This window comes from Prunus avium, chromosome 4 (assembly GCF_965620075.1).
Source record: "Prunus avium chromosome 4, drPruAviu1.hap1.1, whole genome shotgun sequence".
NCBI lineage: Eukaryota > Viridiplantae > Streptophyta > Magnoliopsida > Rosales > Rosaceae > Prunus > Prunus avium.
The window spans coordinates 20,228,969-20,250,645 of NC_142287.1; the positions used below are offsets into that span (position 1 = coordinate 20,228,969).

The 21,677-nt window shown below is 37.2% G+C and overlaps 2 protein-coding genes across 2 annotated transcripts; both read right to left on the bottom strand.

The window, feature by feature from the left end:
• Positions 1-304: 304 nt before the first annotated feature.
• LOC110774597 (palmitoyl-monogalactosyldiacylglycerol delta-7 desaturase, chloroplastic-like) lies at positions 305-7,070 on the bottom strand. Its single transcript, XM_088251407.1, has 5 exons — positions 6,300-7,070; positions 5,700-5,846; positions 1,442-1,582; positions 762-868; positions 305-658 (listed from the first exon to the last, which is right to left on the bottom strand). The coding sequence occupies exons 1-5, from the start codon at positions 6,585-6,587 to the stop codon at positions 439-441; spliced, it is 903 nt and encodes a 300-aa protein (XP_088107533.1). The 5' UTR covers positions 6,588-7,070; the 3' UTR covers positions 305-438.
• A 5,837-nt stretch (positions 7,071-12,907) lies between these two features.
• Positions 12,908-20,848, bottom strand: LOC110754435 (palmitoyl-monogalactosyldiacylglycerol delta-7 desaturase, chloroplastic-like). Its single transcript, XM_088252187.1, has 5 exons — positions 20,561-20,848; positions 19,943-20,089; positions 19,286-19,426; positions 13,231-13,337; positions 12,908-13,127 (listed from the first exon to the last, which is right to left on the bottom strand). The coding sequence occupies exons 1-5, from the start codon at positions 20,846-20,848 to the stop codon at positions 12,908-12,910; spliced, it is 903 nt and encodes a 300-aa protein (XP_088108313.1).
• Positions 20,849-21,677: the final 829 nt, after the last annotated feature.

Consider the following 21,677-nt stretch of genomic DNA (forward strand, 5'->3'; position numbering starts at 1 on the left):
CGACGGTTTTTAAAGAAAACCGTCGTCTTTACAGATAAACAATGACGGTGAAAAGCCATCGTAGTTTGACACCCAAAAAGATGGTGGTCGATTTAATGACGGTTCTCAAAGCATTACAACGACGGTGAATCCCCGTCGTCTATTTCGTTTTTTGTAGTAGTGTCAAGAAAAAGGAGACAGAACATCTGAACTTGTACAAATAATCAAAGAGGAACACGACCACCAAGGTAAAAACATAATTAAGGCATCCTTCAAAATTGAATAAAATAGGCGGATACATAATGAAAATGCTACATGTTAGTTGAAATGGAATCAATTGTATGATTTAGTAATTGACGCCATTGGCATACACTCTTCCATTAGAAGCCAGAGAAATACATATAGGATTTGAAGCTAGTTATCCATGACATACATAGCAGAATAAATCTTAATCAAAGCCTAATTTTGAGTAGCCATCATTCTACCATTTGTAGCTTTTCGTTGCTTTTGAATTTCAGTCGGGACCTTGACATCTGTTGCCAGTCCAATAGCTTCAAGAAATCTTATTGTGTACCAAGTAAAATCAATTTGCCACCATTCCAGCCCATGTCGAGCTGAGTATTCAAAAGCATGGTGGTTATTATGCCAGCCTTCTCCAAACATAATAATTGCCAGCCACCTAAATTATTAACAATATATCATGTACATAAAACATGTTAGTATCCCAATTTTACATTTAGTAGTGATGAAATATAGCAAACTGAGGAATAGATGCGATATACCAATTGTTCGTCGACATATCACCGGTGTTCCATGCTTTGTTTCCCCACATGTGGCCAACTGAATTTACTAGGAAAGTGGCGTGATGAAAAAATGTTGTCCTCACTCCCTGAAATTTTAAGGAATTTAAATTTAGGGCATGTTTGGATGGAGAAGTTAAACATGATTTTTAGATTTCTGACTTGTTTAGATGAAAAAGGACATTTTTAAATCCATGAATAATGTCATATTTTTCAACACTACCCCTCACCTGGGATCACTTTTTAGTGGACCACACATGCAACTAATTCCACATTAGTCACTGTTTTTTTTTTTTTTTTTTTTTTGTTTCTTCAATTTGGGTTTCAATTTCAGGGTCAAATTTGGGGTTTTTGTTTGATTTGGGTATTGGGCTCAGTAAATCAGCCCGCTCTGATACCATATTAAGATTCTAGAGGGACGAATCTGCGGCTCACTACTACAAATATTGATACTGTCTCCCACTTAACCATCTGCATATTTGTCATGTGTTGGGAATCAGTCATTATATATTGTATTTTATTTAATCAAATTTCTGATGTGGGAAATCATATTCTCCAATATATAACACTACAAATACAAAATGGTCAAGTCAAGTAGTTATTAATAGAGAGTGATCATTTGGAAGAATAAGTAAGGTAAACTAACGAGTAAGCGATCTCACCACTCCCCAAACCAAGAAGGGAAATCCACCCACAACATATAGTACACCTCCAAGAGCAATTGAATGTAGAAGGTAAGTACGATGGAGAAACCTATAGAAGGGTTGTTTCCTTAAATCTTCAATGTTCTTCAGTCCGCCAAGCTGTAAATTTCTCATTTAAAAAGTAAATAAAATAAGTATATATATACATATAGTCAATTTTCCATAGTTTATATAGATGATGTTCTTATCTTTTCAGAGTCAATTGAGCAGCACTGGAAGCATTTACACAAGTTCTTATAGATAGTTAAAATTAATGGTCTAGTTATCCCATCCAAGAAAATCAAGTTATTCCAAGTCAATGTTAGGTTTCTAGGTTTCAACATCAGTCAATCCCAAATAAGCCCAATCAATTGAGTTATCCAGTTTGCAGAAAAGTTTCCAGATCAAATTCTAGAAAAGAGTCAACTTCAGAGATTTTTAGGATCTTTGAATTATGTTTCTGATTTCTACCAAAATCTAAGAAAGTTATGTAAGCCCCTGTTTGATCGTCTCCAGAGCAATCCTCCTGCGTGGACTCCGAGTCACACAGAAATAGTTAAACAAATCAAAGTTCATGTCAAGTCACTCCCATGCCTTGGTATTCCTTCAGTTAATTCTTTTAACTGAAGGAATACCAACACAGAGTCAGATCCTATGTCCTCAGCCAATTCAGTTAACTATAGTTCGGACAGTTCCCAGTCTAGTTCACCATAAGTTCAATTAGGATGTAAAGATAAGTGTTGTAAAGTCTTAAGTAAATCAATCTATGCCTTTAGTTAACCAGGACTCCCAAAGTCTTAAAGTTAGTCGTTTAACAGGTAAAGTTAACCCCACGAGTCTTACCAAAAATTGGTATCCTAAGCCTACACCCCCAGATGTCCAGTTTGAAGAAAGAACCCAGAGTCAATTCTCAGTGTCTTCTGATAAGTTATACAAGTGGAATATCGATGGCTTGTCCGAACAAGAGATACTTAACAAGTTACAGCATATGTCTATGGTAGCCAATAGTTACGCCACTAATCACCAGTTAAGACAGTCAGAAATAGTTTCCCTTTTAGAAACAGGTTTCACAGGAACACTTCGTTTCTGGTGGGATAAACATCTCACGGAAGATGCAAAGCTAAGAATAATCCATGCCTTTAAGACAAACGAAGAAGGTTACCCTATTTTAGATGAAAGAATAGGAACAAGTATAGAAGACGGAGTCAATGTCCTTTTATATACAATAATTGAGCATTTTATTGGTACGCCCAGTAGTACAACAGCTAGGATTCATGATCAGTTGAGTAATCTCAAATGCCCTAAGTTAAGTGATTTTAGATGGTATAAAGATGTTTTTATTTCTAGAGTCATGTTAAGAGATGATAGTAACCAACCATTTTGGAAAGAAAAGTTCATAAACGGTCTCCCTAATTTATTTGCACATAAGATTAGAACGGTCTTAAGCAACAAGTCAGGTCAAATTAATTATGATGAGTTAACCTATGGTAATATAATTAGTACAATTAACCAGGTCGGTATGAAAATGTGTGTAGATTTAAAAATTAGTAAATCAGTTCAAGCCGATAGTAAAAATGCCAAGTATGAGTTAGGTAATTTCTGTGAACAGTATGGTCTAGCACCGGTTCCGTCGTCTAGACAATTTAAAAGAGGTCATGATAGACGCTTTAGTAAAAGTCGCCATTATTCCCGTAGGAAAAATTCTTTCAGAAATAATGATGAGTTTTATAGTAAAAAGAAGTTTACCCCTAGGAAAAGTAAATGGTCAAAAGGTTATTCAAAAGGTTACTGACAAAGTAAAAAGAATCAATTTAAGAGTCAAAAGTTAGTTACTTTAACCCAGGAAAAATGGGAAAAAGCCGATGCCACTAAAGTTATCAGTGCTCACCCCCCAGTTGAAACAATAGTAATTAATCAAAAGCCAAGATGAACCCAGTCCTAGCCAAGTCCCTAAGATAAGTCTTAATACTACGCTAGAAAGGTTTAGTAAAAAGAAAGAAGTCTGTTAATGTATGAATTTTGATTAATTCTTTTGGCTTCCCTTGACAATTTTGTAATAGGACTTTTATATGCATTTATCAAGCTCAAGGTTAGATTAAGATTAGCATCTCTAAGTGTTCTTAACTCTCATCTATCCTATGGAGGTTCAAGCAATTTGACAAAGGTAAAATCATGCATTGCATATCATGCATTAAAACTGTTTTCATAAATTATGACTAGTCATCCTTGCTCTGTAGGATTTCCAGCTGGCTAACCATCTGTTTTGTCCTATTCTATCTTCTCTCTCTGCTGCCATGTGTCAGTCTGACCTAAGGGATTCTTTTGTCTGTAAAAGCAAGTGAATTCCTAATTTGGAAGCCGTCTCTTTTGTGTGGAAGTTTTGGAAAGATTGGCTTGCCATCTTTCTCTTCTTCTTCCTCAAGAGTAAACCATATATTTCATCTATGAGTTTTTTCTAATTGATTTCGTTTTGAAAAAACTGCTTTTGAAATATGAATCTTCATCTAGCTATCTAAATCATTCTCTCATATAGATCTAGATCGGATTCGTGACTGATTTCTTCAAGAGTATGGTTTCTTGAAGAAATTGGTCTTTCTCCCTTGAATCCAAATTTTGGCTTCGTTCTAAGTTGGAGCTTGCAATCTAATGCCATGGGATGATCGAGCTGGAGAAGGAGCTGCCATTGCCATGAAGAACTAAGTTTCAAGCTTTGCTAAGTTGGAGAAGAAGATTGCACAAAGGAGGTATAGCTCATCTTCCTAAATAGATCTAGGTATAGCTCATCTTCAAAGTCACCCTTCAGGTGTCACGACCCGACTCTCCTAGCACGATATTGTCTGCTTTGGGGCCCCCTCTCTGCCCTCACGGTTTTGTTTCTGGGAACTCACGAGCAACTTCCCAGTGGGTCACTCATCCTGGGATTGCTCTGGCCCCCAACTCGCTTAACTTCGGAGTTCCTATAACTTCGAAGCCAGTGAGCTCCCAAAAGGCCTCGTGCTAGGAAGAGAAGTGCCCACACATTTAAAGCACTTCACCTTTCCCTCCCCGAGCGATCTGGGATTACTCACCGTTCTTGTTTCCCCAAGATACGGGTCTTACATCAGGACCTCCAGTTAGAAGTCAAAACAGTTAAGAAAGAAATTTTAGAATTAAAACAAATAAGTCAAAAGTTACAAACTGAGAACTACGAAATTAAACAAGATTAATCCTTTTGGAAAGTCTAGTTTTGAATCAGAACCTAAGTCCTCCGATACCGATAGTAACAAAGTAATTGAGTTAAACACAGTTGCCCTTTTTGATTCAGGAGCCGATCTAAATTGTATTCAGGAAGGTCTAATTCCAACCCATTATTACAAGAAGTCAAAAGAAGTCTTAGGAATAGCGTCCGGTAAAGCTTTGAAGTTAAAATATGAGTTACCCAAAGCCCATGTATGCCAGAATAAAATATGCTTTAAGATGTCCTTTGTCCTAATTCAGGATATCACAGATGAAGTAATTTTAGGTTTACCCTTTATTTCATTGCTTTATCCTTTCCAGGTAGAATATGATGGAGTCACCTCAAGCCAATTAGGAGAAAGGGTTAAATTCGAGTTCTTAACCAAACCAGAGTTACACAGTCTTAAGTTACTCCAAAAGTCAGCAGTTTCTAAGTCAGTTAAGTTAATTCAGAGTAAAACAAACCAAGCTAACTTTCTGAAAGAAGAAATTAAGTTTAAAAGGATAGAACAACAGTTAGCCGACAAGTCACTTCAATCTCAAATAATTAAGTTTGAAGAAAAGTTAAAAAATGAAGTATGTTCTAATTTACCTAATGCTTTTTGGCACCGAAAACAACATATATATAGTCTTTTTGTATTGAGGACACCTATTATGGTTCCTATTAATTTTTTTTCAACTTTTCAAACAATCTATTTTTCAAGTTTTCATTCATAAATTATCCATGGCAAAAATCATGCAAATTGAAAATCATAAAGGTATCTAGTTGGGATCAACAAAATAGACGAATGCAGTGCTTCAGGAAAAGGATATAATAACAACCATCTCAAATAGTTTCAAATTCAAGTGATTTTTTGTAGAAATCATTTTTGAGGGAATATCTAAAAATTAGACGATTCAGATCATTGAAATACAATGCATAGTTCACCCTACAAAAGTATCCCTCAACTAAAGAGAGAGAGAGAGAGAGAGAGAGAGAGAGAGAGAGAGAGAGAGAGGAAGGATTGTGTGTACTTTTTACCTCTTTTTCAAACTGAAAACGACGGCCATCTAGCGTCCAACCCATGTGACTAAACCATAAACTCCGGATAGGGCTGTGAGGGTCCTTCTTTGTGTCTGTAAACTGATGATGGTACCGGTGGGTACTCACCCATTCAATCGGGCTACTCTGAAAGTCCAAAACACCAACAAATCCTTGGTATATACATTTTTTTCATTTTAATCTATTGATTAAGTGCGTTATCATAGATAGCAGGCATATAGAATAATACACTGGAAGTTATACATACGACCGAGATTATGTATAGATAACATGAAATAAATATATTTTTTTTATACATGTCCCGTTACTAAGTTCTGTTTTTGGAGGAAAGAAACACCCTGGGATTTTGATCCTGGGTGACAACCGGGAGGAAAGGGCAGGGCCACAACCACTGCATTGGCCTAAGTTTTGTTTTTTGACAATATGATATTTTAACTACTCTAATGTATGGAGATGAGGATCGAAGTTTATAAATTATGAATAATTCATTTATGCATTTGAAAATAGATCTTAAAGTTATGGAGTTTTCTATGCTTCTAAACACAAAATGCGTTACCAATTCTATATGCATACACACACCTGAAGTGACAAAACGCCACAATAGGCGAAGAAGTACTCGAGCCATTTTGGAAGCCTTAAACTTTTGTGTGCAAGACTTCTATGGTAACCCAGTGTGATTCCTAAACCCGTCGCAACGTACAAAGTGATGGCCACCCAAAATGCAGGCCAATTGAAATGGAAGGGAGCAAATACAGAGAGGCAATGCAAAGCCAAATACAAAACCGCAGTGAAAACGTCTGGTATGTTCCATTTCCTCCCCAAAAACTCTCCACATAGCTTCCTAACAAACCTGCCCAAAAGCCCCATCACTATATTATATATGTATATGTATATATAAGTCTGATGATCTCAGTTTGGCGAAAAACAGGGCATTGTAGAGACCACTTATGATACTCCCTTGCTTCCTTGCAATACATGGCCCGCTGACTTGTCATCAAAATAGAAGTAAAGCAAGCATCAGCTAAAAAAATAACTGTACTAGGTTTGGAGAAACTAGACCAGCAGAGGCAGAGCCCATCCCTATGGATCAGGATTGTCCCACGGCCGTCCTCCCCCCTAACTTCCCCTATTGTCTCCTTTATTATTGAGTGGGGTCAATTGGACCTAACTGAATTTTTCCTTTTCTGTTCGAATACCTTACTGACTTGTCATCTCAATATTTACATCACAAGAGCAAGAACACAATGGGATGCGAACAGGGGCGGACCCAATTAATGCCAACTACGGGCAGCTGCCCACACTTACCCAAAAACTTCAGCCATATAATTCCATTTAAATTCATTATTTTTAATTATTTTTAGGTCCTTCTCAAGTAAAGCCCCCACATAGCCCATTCAATACATACACTTTAAGCCCAAAGCTTATATTAAAAAAGAAAAACCCTAAACCCTATGTTAAAAATGAAGAATAGAGATCCCACAAAGTTCACTCATTCTATAATTTTGTGGAGAACTCAGCCACCAAACTCATTATTTGACAAAAGTCTGCAGCCCAACAAATCAAACTCGCTACTTCAATTGATTTTACAGGTTAGTACTTAGTTGTTTTTTACAAACTAATTTCATTATATTCTTATTTATATGCATTCAATTTGTATAGATGATTGATTTTATTATATATATATATCTCTTGATGAAAAATAATATAAACTATTTATGACAGTTATGGAAAAATATTTTAAAAAAAAATCCGAGTTGGAGTTGTCAGGACCTATTGGGAGAAGTGATGATAGTTCAAAGCAAAGTCGCATAGAAATCAATATGTCAGATCTTCATTTTGATCCTGGTTTACGAACTCGGATTTTAGATTACAATCCAAACATTCGAGATGAAATTAGAAGAGCTTACTTACAAAAAGGCCCTTGTCAGCCTAGAAATCATGATTTCCCTCAAATGAAATTTGGAAAAGAGTCAAGACGATTCAACCCGGCATGGTTTGATGAATTCCCTTATTGGTTGGAATATAGCATCAAAGAAGATGCTGCATTTTGCTTATGTTGTTATCTTTTTAAAACAAATTTGGGAGAGAAAGCTGGAGGTGACTCATTTGTTGGTACAGGTTTTTCAAATTGGAAGAAAAAGGAAAGATTTCAAGTTCATGTTGGAGGTCCCAACAGTTCCCATAACCAAGCTCTGAAAAAATGTCAAGCCTTAATGAATGAAAAACAACATATTGAAAATGTTTTCCATAAGCACTCACATCAATCTCGAATTGACTACAGAATCAGATTGAATGCATCTGTTGATTGTATTAGATTTCTTCTACGACAACACGTGATTTGTTCAACATGTGATTTGTTCAAAAGTTCTTTTAGAGTGTGTTTGGATGAGGTATTTAGAGATGGGATTTGAAAGTCCCATATGACCAAAAGTAACTTCTTGTTGAAGTTGGCTCACCATAAATGTGAACGGAGGAAGAAGAGATGACAGAAAAATGAGTTTCACACCAGTGCTTTGGGTTCTGGACCTCGAGGCGCAGACAGATGATTTTTCGCCTAGGCTTAGGCGCTTGAGCAGAAGTGCAGGCGCTCGAGCGGACATCGTGAATCCAGCGCGGACCCTTGTTCTTACATACTAGTGAATTTTCAGGACCAAGAGGACATAGGCACGAGGCCAAACCTCTATAAATCTTTGTATTCTTGAGTGTGTTTGCTTTCTCTCTTCAGTGTGTGTGTTTTATTTTCAAGAGGTTTGTGTGTGTGCCGTCGCATAGTCCATCGACGACAAATTCTAGAAGTGTTTTCGCACCACACTTGTTTGGCAAAATCTAAAAAAGAATTTGAGAAATGACAAGGAACTTTGAAGAGGAACTTTGGAAGTCCAAAGTCCCATGACTATGTAACACATCAATAGGTGTTATTTCACAAATCCTGCTTGGTGTCTCCTCTTCAGTGCATTGCCCAGTTCGATAAATTGCCAAGCCTGGTCTTCACTACCCAATTAGACAAATTGGACCAAATTATCAGAAACCATTGTAGGATTTATCTGTGAGGCCCACCTGTTGCCAAGTTGACATCAATTCTACATGCCAAAACCTTATTAGTTCATAAAAAGAAGTTTTGTTTTTGCTGGAAACTCATAAAAAGAAGTTAGTTGTCCCATGAGATTGAAGGGATGTTCTTCGAACTAATAAGTAGGAATTATACATTTTGAACCAAATATATATATATATAAAATGCCCTTGGTTGATGCAAACATTAAGAATTGAAATTATTAATTAAATGAGGATAATATAGTAAATTCACACTTTTTCATATTAAAAAAATAAAATTAAAAGAAAAATCAGATAATGGATCCTATTTTTATGGAACACAACTACCCATTATCTTTTTTAATTCTAAAATAAATTTTTTTTTTTTAAAAGCATGTTGCAGGTGCGGAAGCGCGTGTAGAAATGCTAGTTATATACAGTAGACAATAATCTTAGAATATTTAATTACATTCAAGTTAATTAATAATTAATTAATAGGTGAGGGGTGTTTTGAGAGAGAGAGAGAGAGAGAGAGAGAGAGGTGAGTGGTGTTTGGATGTTGAATTTTTTGAATTACATTTATTTTATTTTCTGGAATATTTCGTAAATTTCATATTTATAAGAAATTATCCAACCAAATTCTACCAACTAAATAATTAGCCAAACAAGTGATTTTACTAATCCCATCATTTTGAATCCCCTCATTTTAAAATCCCCTCATTTCAAACTCCCTGCACTTTGAAGTTACATCACTTCAAAATACCTCATCCAAACATAGGAATTTATATTTTGGACGAGGAAATTTAAAAGTACAAAGGAATTTAAAATGACGGAAATTAATGTTTTAAAATTTGTAAAGTTTCTTTTTTGGGTGACGGATTTAAAATACGGAATTTAACATTTATTTGTAAAGTTTTTATTTTTATTTTTAATAACTCTATTTCTCTTGAAATTTGAGAAATGACAATTTTTAGATAGAATTTAAAGTTGGGATGCAGGCCAGTTGAAATGAAAGGGCGCAAATGAAGGGCCAATTGAAATGAAATGGCGCAAATGCAAAGCCAAAAACACAACCGCAGTGAATATGTTTTGTATGTTCCATTTCCTCCCCGAAAACTCTCCGCAAGAAATCATGCCCAAAAGCCCCATATTAAATAATATATATATGATTTGACAAACCCCACCCATTATTATGAAATGTCTTTGTAAATATTTATAATATCTTTACTTGCCCAAATTAATGTAGGTCAAATCCCACTAATATCGGATCACGGCTTCTAAGCATTAATAGTAGGATTGATAAAAGGCTATGCTTGTATATATGTAATGTACTATTTGATGTTTGGAATGTTAACCAACATTCTCAGAGAAGTATGAGAAAGAGATCTGAAGAAGAAGAAGAGAGAAAGATAAACAGAGAGAACTTGCAATCTTGATTTCTATATTGCTTAATCTGTTTTGCTACAGCACTGTTACACTTTATACCTATTAAGCAAGGCTTAACCGTCTAACCAATCTAGCTGTCTAACTTCCTCACTACTAACCACTCACGTGCTTTGCACACCTAACTCACTAACTGTTTAATATCCATAGTTCACATTTTCCCTACCCTGTTACATTCCCTAATCGAAGATGATTACAATGTTGTGAAAATATAGGACTATGTAGTCCCTTTGTGAACACATCTGCTATTTGCTCTTCTGTAGGAACATACTGTACCAGTAAGTCTTTCTTATGAACCTTCTCTCTCACAAAATGATAGTCAATGTCGAGGTGTTTGATCCTGGAATGATAAACAGGATTAGAACTAAGTGCTAGAGCAGATAGGCTGTCACAATACATCACAGGAGGATTAGGTAGAAAGAATTTCAAATCTTGCAGGACTTGTCTGATCCAGGCAATATCTGCAGCAGTGTTTGCCAAAGTGCTATACTTTGCCTCTGTTGAGCTTCTGGAGACTGAGCCCTGCTTTTTGGACTCCCTAGAGATGGGATTATTTCCTAAGAACACTACAAAACCTGTGGTAGATCTTCTGGTGTTGGTATCTCCAGCCCAGTCGGCATCACTATAGGCTGACAGCTGCCAAGGATCACTTGTTGTTGTAGGGCTGGTACTAGTAAACCTAATCCCAAAGTTCAAAGTACCTTGAACATATCTTAAGATTCTTTTAACTAGAAACCAATGATCATTAGTAGTACTATTCATATACTGACAAACTGTGTTTACAGCATAGGCCAAGTCAGGTCTTGTGAATGTCAAATACTGTAAAGCCCCAACAACACTCCTATACATGGTGGGATCAGATAACGGCTCACCACTGCTTTGCAGAATTTGATTGTGTGGTTTACAAGGAGTTGAACATGCTCTACAGGAGTGCATCTCAGCTTTATGCAAATGATCCTTAGCATACTTTGTTTGACTCACAAACAAACCTCCTGAGATGGGATATGTAATCTACAATCCTAGAAAAAAAAATGGTTGACTGTTTGGATTGATTAATTCATGTGTAGAATCATGGAACGATAAGAGGAAAGTAATAGAAAATTATCTTTTGGTGTTATTTTCATCTTAAAAAAATATTGGAACTTTTACATTAAGACCCCTTAGGGTAACAATCCTAGATCCGCCACTGATGATTGGTCATGCTCCCTTTCGCATGTATACCGTGAACAAAACAAGGCTGCCGATGCCTTAGAGCATCTCCAACCGATGTGTCAAAAGTGTCACATAGACGTTTAACAGCTAGAAATAACATCTCACATCACTCCAACCGATGTGTCAAAGCTGATGTGGAATGAAGGTAAACAATTCATATATACTATCTCCTATTTCCACGTCTTCAGGTGTAACATCTAGCATTTCCAAGGGAGATGTCAAATACCAAACATCAAATTTAAATTTGATGGCTGATGTGGCAATTTGACATTTTACACAGCTTTACACTCCATCCGATATGTCAAATTAAATCAATATTTTATTACATTTTAGTGTTGATTTATTTTTAATTAAAAAGAAAAGAAAAGAAAAAGTAATAAAATATTCATTTGACATCTTGCTTTTGGGATGTCAAAAATAACATCTCAACCTCCAGCATTCATTCCACATCAGCTTTGACACATCGGTTGGAGTGATGTGAGATGTTATTTCTAGCTGTTAAATGTCTATGTGGCACTTTTGACACATCGGTTGGAGATGCTCTAACATCTAACATCATCACCACTATTCTCCTATTTCCAAAAGTTTCTTCTGCTCACCTTCAGCCATTGCTTCACGCAAAAGTAAACAAATCATTTCTATAACTTTTTCATCTCTCCTCTATTCGCCAAGACAAACGGACTTGTGCTGTAAGTTTTTGCTTTCCTGTTTTTATACCTATCAATAATACTGATAAATACAACAACTAATGTCTTTTTAAAAGAAAAGAGAATGCCATAAAATACCATATTACATAAATAAAACAACAGGATAGTCTTGTACAGATCTTGAAGCTCTGTGTATTGGGTTCATCTTGGTTTTCTATAGATTTTGGCATCCAAGAGACACAAGTGAGGTTTTTGGTGGATTTGGAAAATGGGTTATGAGATTTTTATCTGGGATTTTGTTGAGAATTGGCTCAGTGAGAGTGAGAGTGAAATTGGGTATGTGGGATTTAGTTAGCAAAGTGGATTTTGCATATCAGAAACAGGTCAGGAAACTATGAAATGGCAATGGGAGTGGATGAAGGGACACAGCAAAGCAGTGGTACGAAGAAGAAGATCCGTTTAACAGAGTTAGTTTAAACGTTAACACTGTTAAGTTTTGTTTGATTGAGTTTTAAATAATAGAACAGGTGTCAAAATTTTGAGTTAGGTACAGAGCGGGACTGAGAAAAAGGAGACAGAACATCTGAACTCGTACAAAAAATCAAAGAGGAACACAACCACCAAGGTAAAAACATAATTAAGGCATCCTTCAAAATTGAATAAAATAGGTGGATACATAATGAAAATGCTACATGCTAGTTGAAATGGAATTAATTGTATGATATTAGTCATTGACGCCATTGGCGTACGCTCTTCCACGACTATAAGTGATTATTTTAGAAGCCAAAGAATTACATACAGGATTTGAAGCTAGTTATCCATGACATACATAGCAGAATAAATCTTAATCAAAGCCTAATTTTGAGTAGCCATGATTCTACCATTTGAAGCTTTTCGTTGCTTTTGAATTTCAGTCGGGACCTTGACATCTGTTGCCAGTCCAATAGCTTGAAGAAATCTTATTGTGTACCAAGTAAAATCAATTTGCCAACATTCCAGCCCATGTCGAGCTGAGTATTCAAAAGCATGGTGGTTATTATGCCAGCCTTCTCCAAACACAATAAGTGCCAGCCACCTAAATTGTTAAAAATATATCATGTACATAAAACATGTTAGTATCCCAATTTTACATTTAGTAATGATGAAATATAGCCAAGTGGGGAATAGATGTGATATACCAATTGTTCGTCGACATATCACCAGTGTTCCATGCTTTGTTTCCCCACATGTGGCCAACTGAATTTACTAGGAAAGTGCCATGGTGAAAAAATGTTGTCCTCACCCCCTGAAATTATAAGAAATTTAAATTTAGGACATGTTTGGATGGGGAAGTTAAACATGAATTTTAGATTTAGGACTTGTTTAGATGAACAAGGAAATTTTTAAATTCATGAATAATGTTATATTTTTCAACACTCCCCCTTGTTAGAGTATAGAGCTTTAGATTGTGACACTTGTCATAATCTTAATATAGCAGTTAGTTAGCTCGTTACTGTAGCCTTATATAAGACTATCTCTTGTAATTACTCATCAATTAAGAGAATATATAAGATTGTTCTTTAGTCTCTCTCTCTCTCTCTCTCTCTCTCTCTCTCTCTGTTCTTGATTCAATCTCTAGATTACAGTATATGTTTGATCAGTTGATATAGCTTAACATGGTATCAGAGCCATTGTTGCTTACGCTTTAAGTTTTTCGATCCTCTGTTGCTTCCGCAATCTCTGATTCGGATCGTTGTCTTTCTCCGATTCGATACTTCGTCCTCTCCAATTTCTGATTTCTAAAATTTCTAGGTTTTAAGTTTTTCGATCCTCTGTTGCTTCTGCAATCTCTAATTCGGATCGTTGTCTTTCTCCGATTCGATACTTCGTCTTCTCCAATTTCTGATTTCTGAAATTTCTAGGTTTTTTGTGTTGTTCTTCATTTCTTGTTCGGTATTTTCTGAATCTTACACAGCAAGTGTTTGTTGTATTGTCTCACTGAAATCACGATGGTGACTGCTTCGCAACTCCAGTTGCTTCAATCTCCGATTACGGCCCTTATTTCCTCCATTTCTACGTCGGTTAATGTCAAACTGGATGATTCGAACTACCTCAATTGGAACTTTCAGATGCAACTTTTGCTTGAAAGCAATGGAATCATGGGGTATGTTGATGGTTCGATCCCTTGTCCATCTCAACACGGTTCGACCTCCAATGAATCTGGTATCACTTCTTCTTCTCCGACTGATGAATATATAGTCTGGAAAATGCATGACAGAGCTATTATGCAATTGATTACTGCAACGTTATCACCTATTGCTATGTCATGTGCAATTGGTAGCACTAGCTCCAAGGATCTGTGGATTCGGTTAAAGGAACAATTTTCCATTGTATCTAGGACTAGCATTTTTCAGATGAAATCTAATTTGCAAACAATTAAAAAGGGTTCAGATTCGATATCTCAATATCTTCATCGCATTAAGGAAGCTAGGGACTATCTTTCTGCTGCTGGGGTATATTTTGCGGATGAAGACATTGTCATTCTTGCTTTGAATGGACTACCTGCTGAGTATAACACCTTCAGATGTGTTATCAGAGGGCGAGAAAGTGTGATTTCACTGAAAGATTTTCGATCACAGTTACTTGCAGAGGAACTCATTGTTGAAAATTCAGTTAATAATCCTCTTTTGACAGCTATGGTTGCTAACATAGGTTCCACTTACGTAAAAGGAGCTCCTTTGCAGTCCCAGGGTTTCTCCCCGACTCATGGTCACTCTCAGGTGGCCACTGGAGGTTTTAAACCTTATAATGGGAACAAGAACAAGGGCAGAGGCAGATTCCCTCAGGGATCTCGATTTTATACTTCCAGACCAGTGTTTTCCTCTATGGCACATGTGCTTCCCAACTCTAATTCTGGAGTTCTTGGTCCATCACCTGGTCAACAGTTTGGGAGTCCTTCTGCACCCATGATTCAAATATGTCAATTATGCAATTCTACGGGCCACACTGCCCCATTCTGTGGAGCTTCTTCTCTTGAGAAACCCAAATGCCACATCTGTGGTAGAAGTAATCATACCACCTGGTATTGCTTCTATAATGATAAGGGTCCAAACTACATTGGGATGCATACCACTGCTTCATATTCTCCACAGTCATCCTATGCTATGCAACCACAGCATTTGCAGTACACTTCATATCAAGCTCCTCCTCCGCATTCCACATTCACACCTTCATATCAAGCCCAGCAACCCCCTATGCAGGCCATGCACACAGTGCTCAATTCTGCTTCTCAGTCATCCAGTTCTCCAGGTCCCTCTCAGGTGTGGCTCACTGATTCCGGTGCCACCAATCATATGACAACTGATTTGACTAATCTGTCCCTGGCATCACCATATCCAACAAATGAAACAATTCACACTGCAAATGGTGAAGGTTTGAAAGTGTCTCATGTTGGGCATTCTACTATTCCTACATCAGTTTCTCCAATCAAATTGAACTATGTGCTCTATGTTCCTCAATTAACCCATAACTTGTTGTCGGTACATCGACTTTGCCTTGACAATAATTGCTGGCTTATATTTGATGCCTTTTGTTTTTGGATTCAGGACAAAGCCACAGGGAGGATCCTTTACAGAGGCTTGTGCAGTAATGGACTGTATCCTATCCACTCCTTGTCCCCTTCAATCTCACAGAAGACTTATCAAGCTAAGGCATTTCTTGGACAACTTGTTCAGTCTAATCTGTGGCATCATAGGTTAGGTCATCCTACCAATAATGTTGTTTCTCTGATGTTGAATAAAGCTAATGTCCCTGTCCCCAAAACCTCCTTCCCTGTGATGTGTCATACTTGTCTAGAAGGGAAATTTAGCAAACTACCTTTTCCACAGCATGTCAATAAGTCTGTAACTCCCTTTGCAACTATTCATACTGATTTGTGGGGTCCTGCACCTTGCCTATCAGTTGATGGGTATAGATACTACACCATCTTTGTAGATGAATGTACCAGATATTGCTGGATCTTTCCATTAATAAACAAATCTGATTTGTTCTCTACATTTGTTGCCTTTTATTCCTTTGTTGTTACTCAATTTTCTGCTACAATTAAAATTCTTCAAACTGATGGGGGGGAGAGTATACCAGCAACAAATTGAAAAAATTTCTCCTTGAAAAGGGCATTTCACATCACCTCTCTTGTCCATATACTCCTGAACAAAATGGTGTAGCTGAGAGGAAACATAGGCATATCATTGAAACCACTGTCACCTTATTACAAACAGCCAAATTGCCATCTCAGTTTTGGTCCTATGCTTGTCAAACAGCCACATATCTAATCAATCATATGCCTACTGCTGTTCTTCTTAACAAATCTCCCTTTGAGATGTTATTTGGGACATATCCAATCCTTACTCACCTTAGAATTTTTGGATGTGCATGTTTTCCTCTCCTCAAACCATATAATAGCACCAAATTGCAGGCCAAAACTACCAAGTGTGTGTTTATTGGGTATGCCACAAAATATAAAGGATATATGTGCTATCATGTGCCGACTAAGAGAGTTTTTGTCTCTAGGCATGTTATCTTTGATGAACAACATTTTCCTTCCACAGACTTGTTAACTACACCTTCACCCACATTTACATCAACACAATCGTGTCCAAGTTCCACTTGTCCTGTGCCTATAGTTACTACAGAAAATATAGTTGTCACATCTTTCCCAAATTCTACTCCTCCACCTTCTAGTAATCCTACACCTGCACCATCACATATATCTGCCTCAGATTTACCTGCAGTTTCTCCAAGTTCTCAGTCCATTTCTGCTCCAATTCAAGCCTCTCCTCGGATCCCTGTGGCACCTGACATCAGTTCTAGTTCTGGATCAGACACACATGGTTTTCTTCCTGATACTTTACAGGTTGTGTTGTCCATTCCTCCACTCAATTTGCATCCCATGCAAACTAGAAGCAAAAGTGGGATTATTAAACAGAAAGCTCTCTTAGCAAGTGTTCAGGACTCTGGGGGAATTGATATGTCCTTGGTTGAACCAGCTAGTTACAAGTCTGCCATCAAAGTCCCTGTGTGGTTAAAGGCCATGCAAGAAGAAGTTAATGCCTTACATGCTCAAGGCACTTGGAGTCTAGTTCCATTACCAGCAAACAAGAACCTGGTTGGATGTAAATGGATTTTCAAGATTAAAAGGCACTCAGATGGTTCTATTGCCAGACACAAAGCACGCTTGGTTGCTAAGGGTTTCAGTCAAGAACCTGGATTGGATTATGGGGAGACTTTTAGCCCTGTGGTGAAACCTACCACAGTCAGGTTAGTTCTTGCTCTTGCTGCACATTTCAATTGGCCTCTTAGACAATTAGATGTCAAAAATGCTTTTTTGCATGGCATCCTACAAGAGGAGGTATACATGTCACAACCTCCTGGCTTTGAAGATCCAAATCATCCTCAGCTCGTGTGTAAACTGTTTAAATCCCTCTATGGCCTAAAACAGGCTCCTAGGGCCTGGAATGAACGGTTTACTCAGTTTCTTCCTTCTTTGGGCTTTGACAACACATATTCTGACTCCTCTTTATTTGTTAAGCATGTTGGTCATGAGATTGTGGTGCTGCTCCTATATGTGGATGACATCATTATAACTGGCAGTGCTTCTGGTGCTATTACACAAGTTATTAGTGCTCTTACTACTGAGTTTGATATCAAGGATTTGGGGTTACTTCATTTTTTCTTAGGGATTCAAATCACTAAAACTGCAACTGGTTTGTTTCTCTCTCAAACCAAATATGTTGCGGATCTGTTGGTTAAATCTGAAATGTTTGAAGCTAAACCCTGTGATACACCATGTCTCCCTTACAACAGGTTACTCAAAGAGGATGGGGAACCTTATTCAAATCCTAAGTTGTATAGAAGTATTGTCGGGGCTCTACAATACTTAACTTTCACACGGCCAGATATTGCCTTTTCTGTGCACCAAGTCTGTCAGTTTATGCAGAATCCAATGGTGTCTCATTTTACTGCCGTTAAACGTATATTACGATACCTAAAGGGCACAATGCAATTTGGTATATCATATACTAGGGGAGATTTGCAGTTAAAGGCCTTTAGTGATGCTGATTGGGCAGGGGATCCTAATGACAGAAGATCTACTACTGGTTTGGTGGTATTTTTGGGTAACAATCCCATTTCGTGGTCTTCTAAGAAGCAACAAACTGTTTCTAAATCGTCAACTGAAGCTGAATATCGGGCTTTATCATTTACCTCAGCGGAATTGGATTGGATTAAACAGTTATTAGCTTTTCTGCATATTCCTCTCCCTAGTGTGCCTGTTCTCTTTTGTGACAATCTGTCAGCAATTGCCTTGTCCTTTAATCCTGTTCAACATCAAAAGACCAAGCACATAGAAATAGATGTGCATTTTGTTCGTGAAAGAGTCTCAAAGAATCAACTTTCGGTTCAGTTTGTGTCTTCTCAAGAGCAGTTTGCAGATATTCTTACAAAGGGGTTGAGTGGTCCTCTTTTTCGAACTCATTGCTGCAATCTCATGCTTAGTTCCTCGAAGCATGATCTTGAGGGGGGATGTTAGAGTATAGAGCTTTAGATTGTGACACTTGTCATAATCTTAATATAGCAGTTAGTTAGCTCGTTACTGTAGCCTTATATAAGACTATCTCTTGTAATTACTCATCAATTAAGAGAATATATAAGATTGTTCTTTAGTCTCTCTCTCTCTCTCTCTCTCTCTCTCTCTCTCTCTCTCTGTTCTTGATTCAATCTCTAGATTACAGTATATGTTTGATCAGTTGATATAGCTTAACACCCCTCACGTGGGATCACTTTTTAGTGGGCCACACATGCAACTAATTCCACATTAGTCACTTTTTTTCTTCTTCAATTCGGGTTTCAATTTCGGGGGTCAAATTCGGGGTTTTTGTTTGATTTGGGTTCAATCTGGCTCAGTAAACCTACCTGCTCTCATACCATATTAAGATTCTAGAGGAACGAATCTGCAGCCCACTATTACAGATATTGATACTGTCTCTAACTTAACCATCTGCATATTTGGCATGTGTGGGGTTTTAGTAGTGAAACCAATCATTATATATTGTGTTTTATTTGGTCAAATTTCCGACGTGGGAAATCATATTCGCCATATAACACTATGAATACAAAATGGTCAAGTCAAGCAATTATTAATAGAGACTGATCATTTGGGAGCATAAGTAAGGTAAACTAACGAGTAAGCGATCTCACCAATCCCCAAACCAAGAAGGGAAATCCACCCACAGCATATAGTACACCTCCAAGAGCAATTGCATGTAGAAGGTTAGTACGAAGAAGAAACCTATAGAAGGGTTGTTTCCTTAAATCTTCAACGTTCTTCAGTCCGCCAAGCTGTAAATTTCACATTTTAAACATAAATAAAATAAGTATATATATAGTCTCCTTTTATTGGGGACATTCATTATGGTCCCCTACTATTTTTTTTCAACTATTCAAACAGTCTATTTTTCAAGTTTTCATTCATAGATTATCCTTGTAAAAAATCATGCAAATTGAAAATCATAAAGGCATCTAATTGGGATCAACAAAATAGACGAATACAGTGCTTCAAGAAAAGACTATAATAACAACTATCTAATTGACTGTTCAAATAGTTTCAGATTTAAGTATTTTTTGCAGAGATCATTTTTTAGAGAATATCTAAAAATTAGACGGTTCAGATCATTGAAATACAATGCATAGTTCGCCCTACAAAAGTATCCGTCAATTGAAGCTCTCTGTATATGTATATACACACCAACATATGAGAGAGAGAGAGAGAGAGAGAGAGAGAGAGAGAGAGAGAGAGAGAGAGAGAGAGAGAGAGAGAGAGAGAGAGAGAGAGAAGGGATTGTGTGTACTTTTTACCTCTTCTTCAAACTGACCACGACGGCCATCAAGCAACCAACCCATGTGACTAAACCATGAACTCTGGATGGGGCTGTGAGGGTCCTTCTTTGTGTCAGTAAACTGATGATGGTAACGGTGGGTACTCACCCATTCAATCGGGCTACTCTGAAAGTCCAAAACACCAACAAATCCTTGGCATATACATTTTTGTCATTTTAATCTTTTGATTAAGTGCGTTATCATAGATAGTAGGCATATAGAATAATACAGTGGAAGTTATAGATATGACCGAGATTATGTATACATAACATGAAATAAATATTTCTTTTATACATGTCCCATCATTAAGTTCTGTTTTTTTTTTTTTTTTTAAACATTGGGAGGAAAGAAACACCCTGGGATTTCGATCCTGGGTGACAAGCAAGGGGGAAGGGGCAAGGCCACAACCACTGCATTGGCCTAAGTTTTGTTGTTTGACCATGTGATATTTTAACTACTCTAATGTATGGAGATGAGGATTGAAGTTTATAAATTATGAGTAATTCATTTACGAATTTGAAAATAGATCTTAAAGTTACGGAGTTTTCTATGATTTTAAACACAAAAGACGTTACTAATTATATATGCATACAACACCTGAAATGACAAAACGCCACAATAGGCGAAGAAGTACTCGAGCCATTTTGGAAGCCTTAAACTTCTGTGTGCAAGACTTCTATGGTAACATAGTGTGATTCCTAAACCCGTCGCAACGTACAAAGTGATGGCCACCCAAAATGCAGGCCAATTGAAATGGAAGGGCGCAAATACACAAAGGCAATGCAAAGCCAAAAACACAACCGCATTGTAAGGGTCTGGTATGTTCCATTTCCTCCCCAAAAACTCTGCACATAGCTTCCTAACAAACATGCCCAAAAGCCCCATCACTATATTATATATGTATATGTATATATAAGTCTGATGATCTCAGTTTGGCATTGTAGAGACTATTTATAAAACTCCCTTGCTTCCTTGCAATACATGGCCCGCTGACTTGTCATCAAAATAGAAGCAAAGCAAGCATCAGCTAAAAAAATTAATGTAGTAGGTTTGGAGAAACTAGACCCGCAGAGGCAGAGCCCATCCCTATGGATCAGGATTGTCCCACGGCCGTCCTCCCCCCTAACTTCTCCTATTGTCTCCCTTATTATTGAGTGGGGTCAATTGGACCTTTCTGAATTTTTCCTTTTTTGTCCGAATACCTTACTGACTTGTCATCTCAATATTTACATCACAAGTGCAAGAACACAATGGGATGCGAAGAGACCTTTTATTTTGCTAGCAACACGTGATTTGTTCAAAAGTTCTTTTAGAGTGTGTTTGGATGAGGTATTTAGAGATGGGATTTAAGGTAAGTGGAACTTGAAAGTCCCATATGACCAAAAGTAACTTCTTGTTGAAGTTGGCTAACCATAAATGCGAAAGGAGGAAGAAGAAACGGCAAAAAAAAGGAGTTTCACCATAACTTGTTGTTCATAAGTTCTTTCAGAGTGTGCTTATATTGCAACTAATCCTGTTTTCCATGAGCGTACAAAGCACATTGTAATTGATTGTCACATAATTCGAGAAAAACTACAAGCTCAAATAATTAGTCCTTCATATGTACCTACACGATTCCAATTCGATGTTTTTACAAAGGCCTTGGGGAAGGATCAGTGTGTGACATTGCACAACAAGTTGGGACTTCATGATATTTACTCTCCAACTTGAGGGG

Bases quoted from the DNA above. Each gene is read 5' to 3' on its own strand.
- LOC110774597 (XM_088251407.1), bottom strand. From the start codon at position 6,587: ATGGGGCTTTTGGGCAGGTTTGTTAGGAAGCTATGTGGAGAGTTTTTG. The intron at 5,847-6,299 runs GTGTGTGTATGC...TTGGACTTTCAG, and splicing joins GTGGCGTTTTGTCACTTCAG to AGTAGCCCGATTGAATGGGT. The intron at 869-1,441 runs GTGAGATCGCTT...TTAAAATTTCAG, and splicing joins CCTTCTTGGTTTGGGGAGTG to GGAGTGAGGACAACATTTTT.
- LOC110754435 (XM_088252187.1), bottom strand. From the start codon at position 20,848: ATGGGGCTTTTGGGCATGTTTGTTAGGAAGCTATGTGCAGAGTTTTTG. The intron at 19,427-19,942 runs GTAAAAAGTACA...TGAAATTTACAG, and splicing joins GTGGTCAGTTTGAAGAAGAG to CTTGGCGGACTGAAGAACGT. The intron at 13,338-19,285 runs GTGAGATCGCTT...TTATAATTTCAG, and splicing joins CCTTCTTGGTTTGGGGATTG to GGGGTGAGGACAACATTTTT.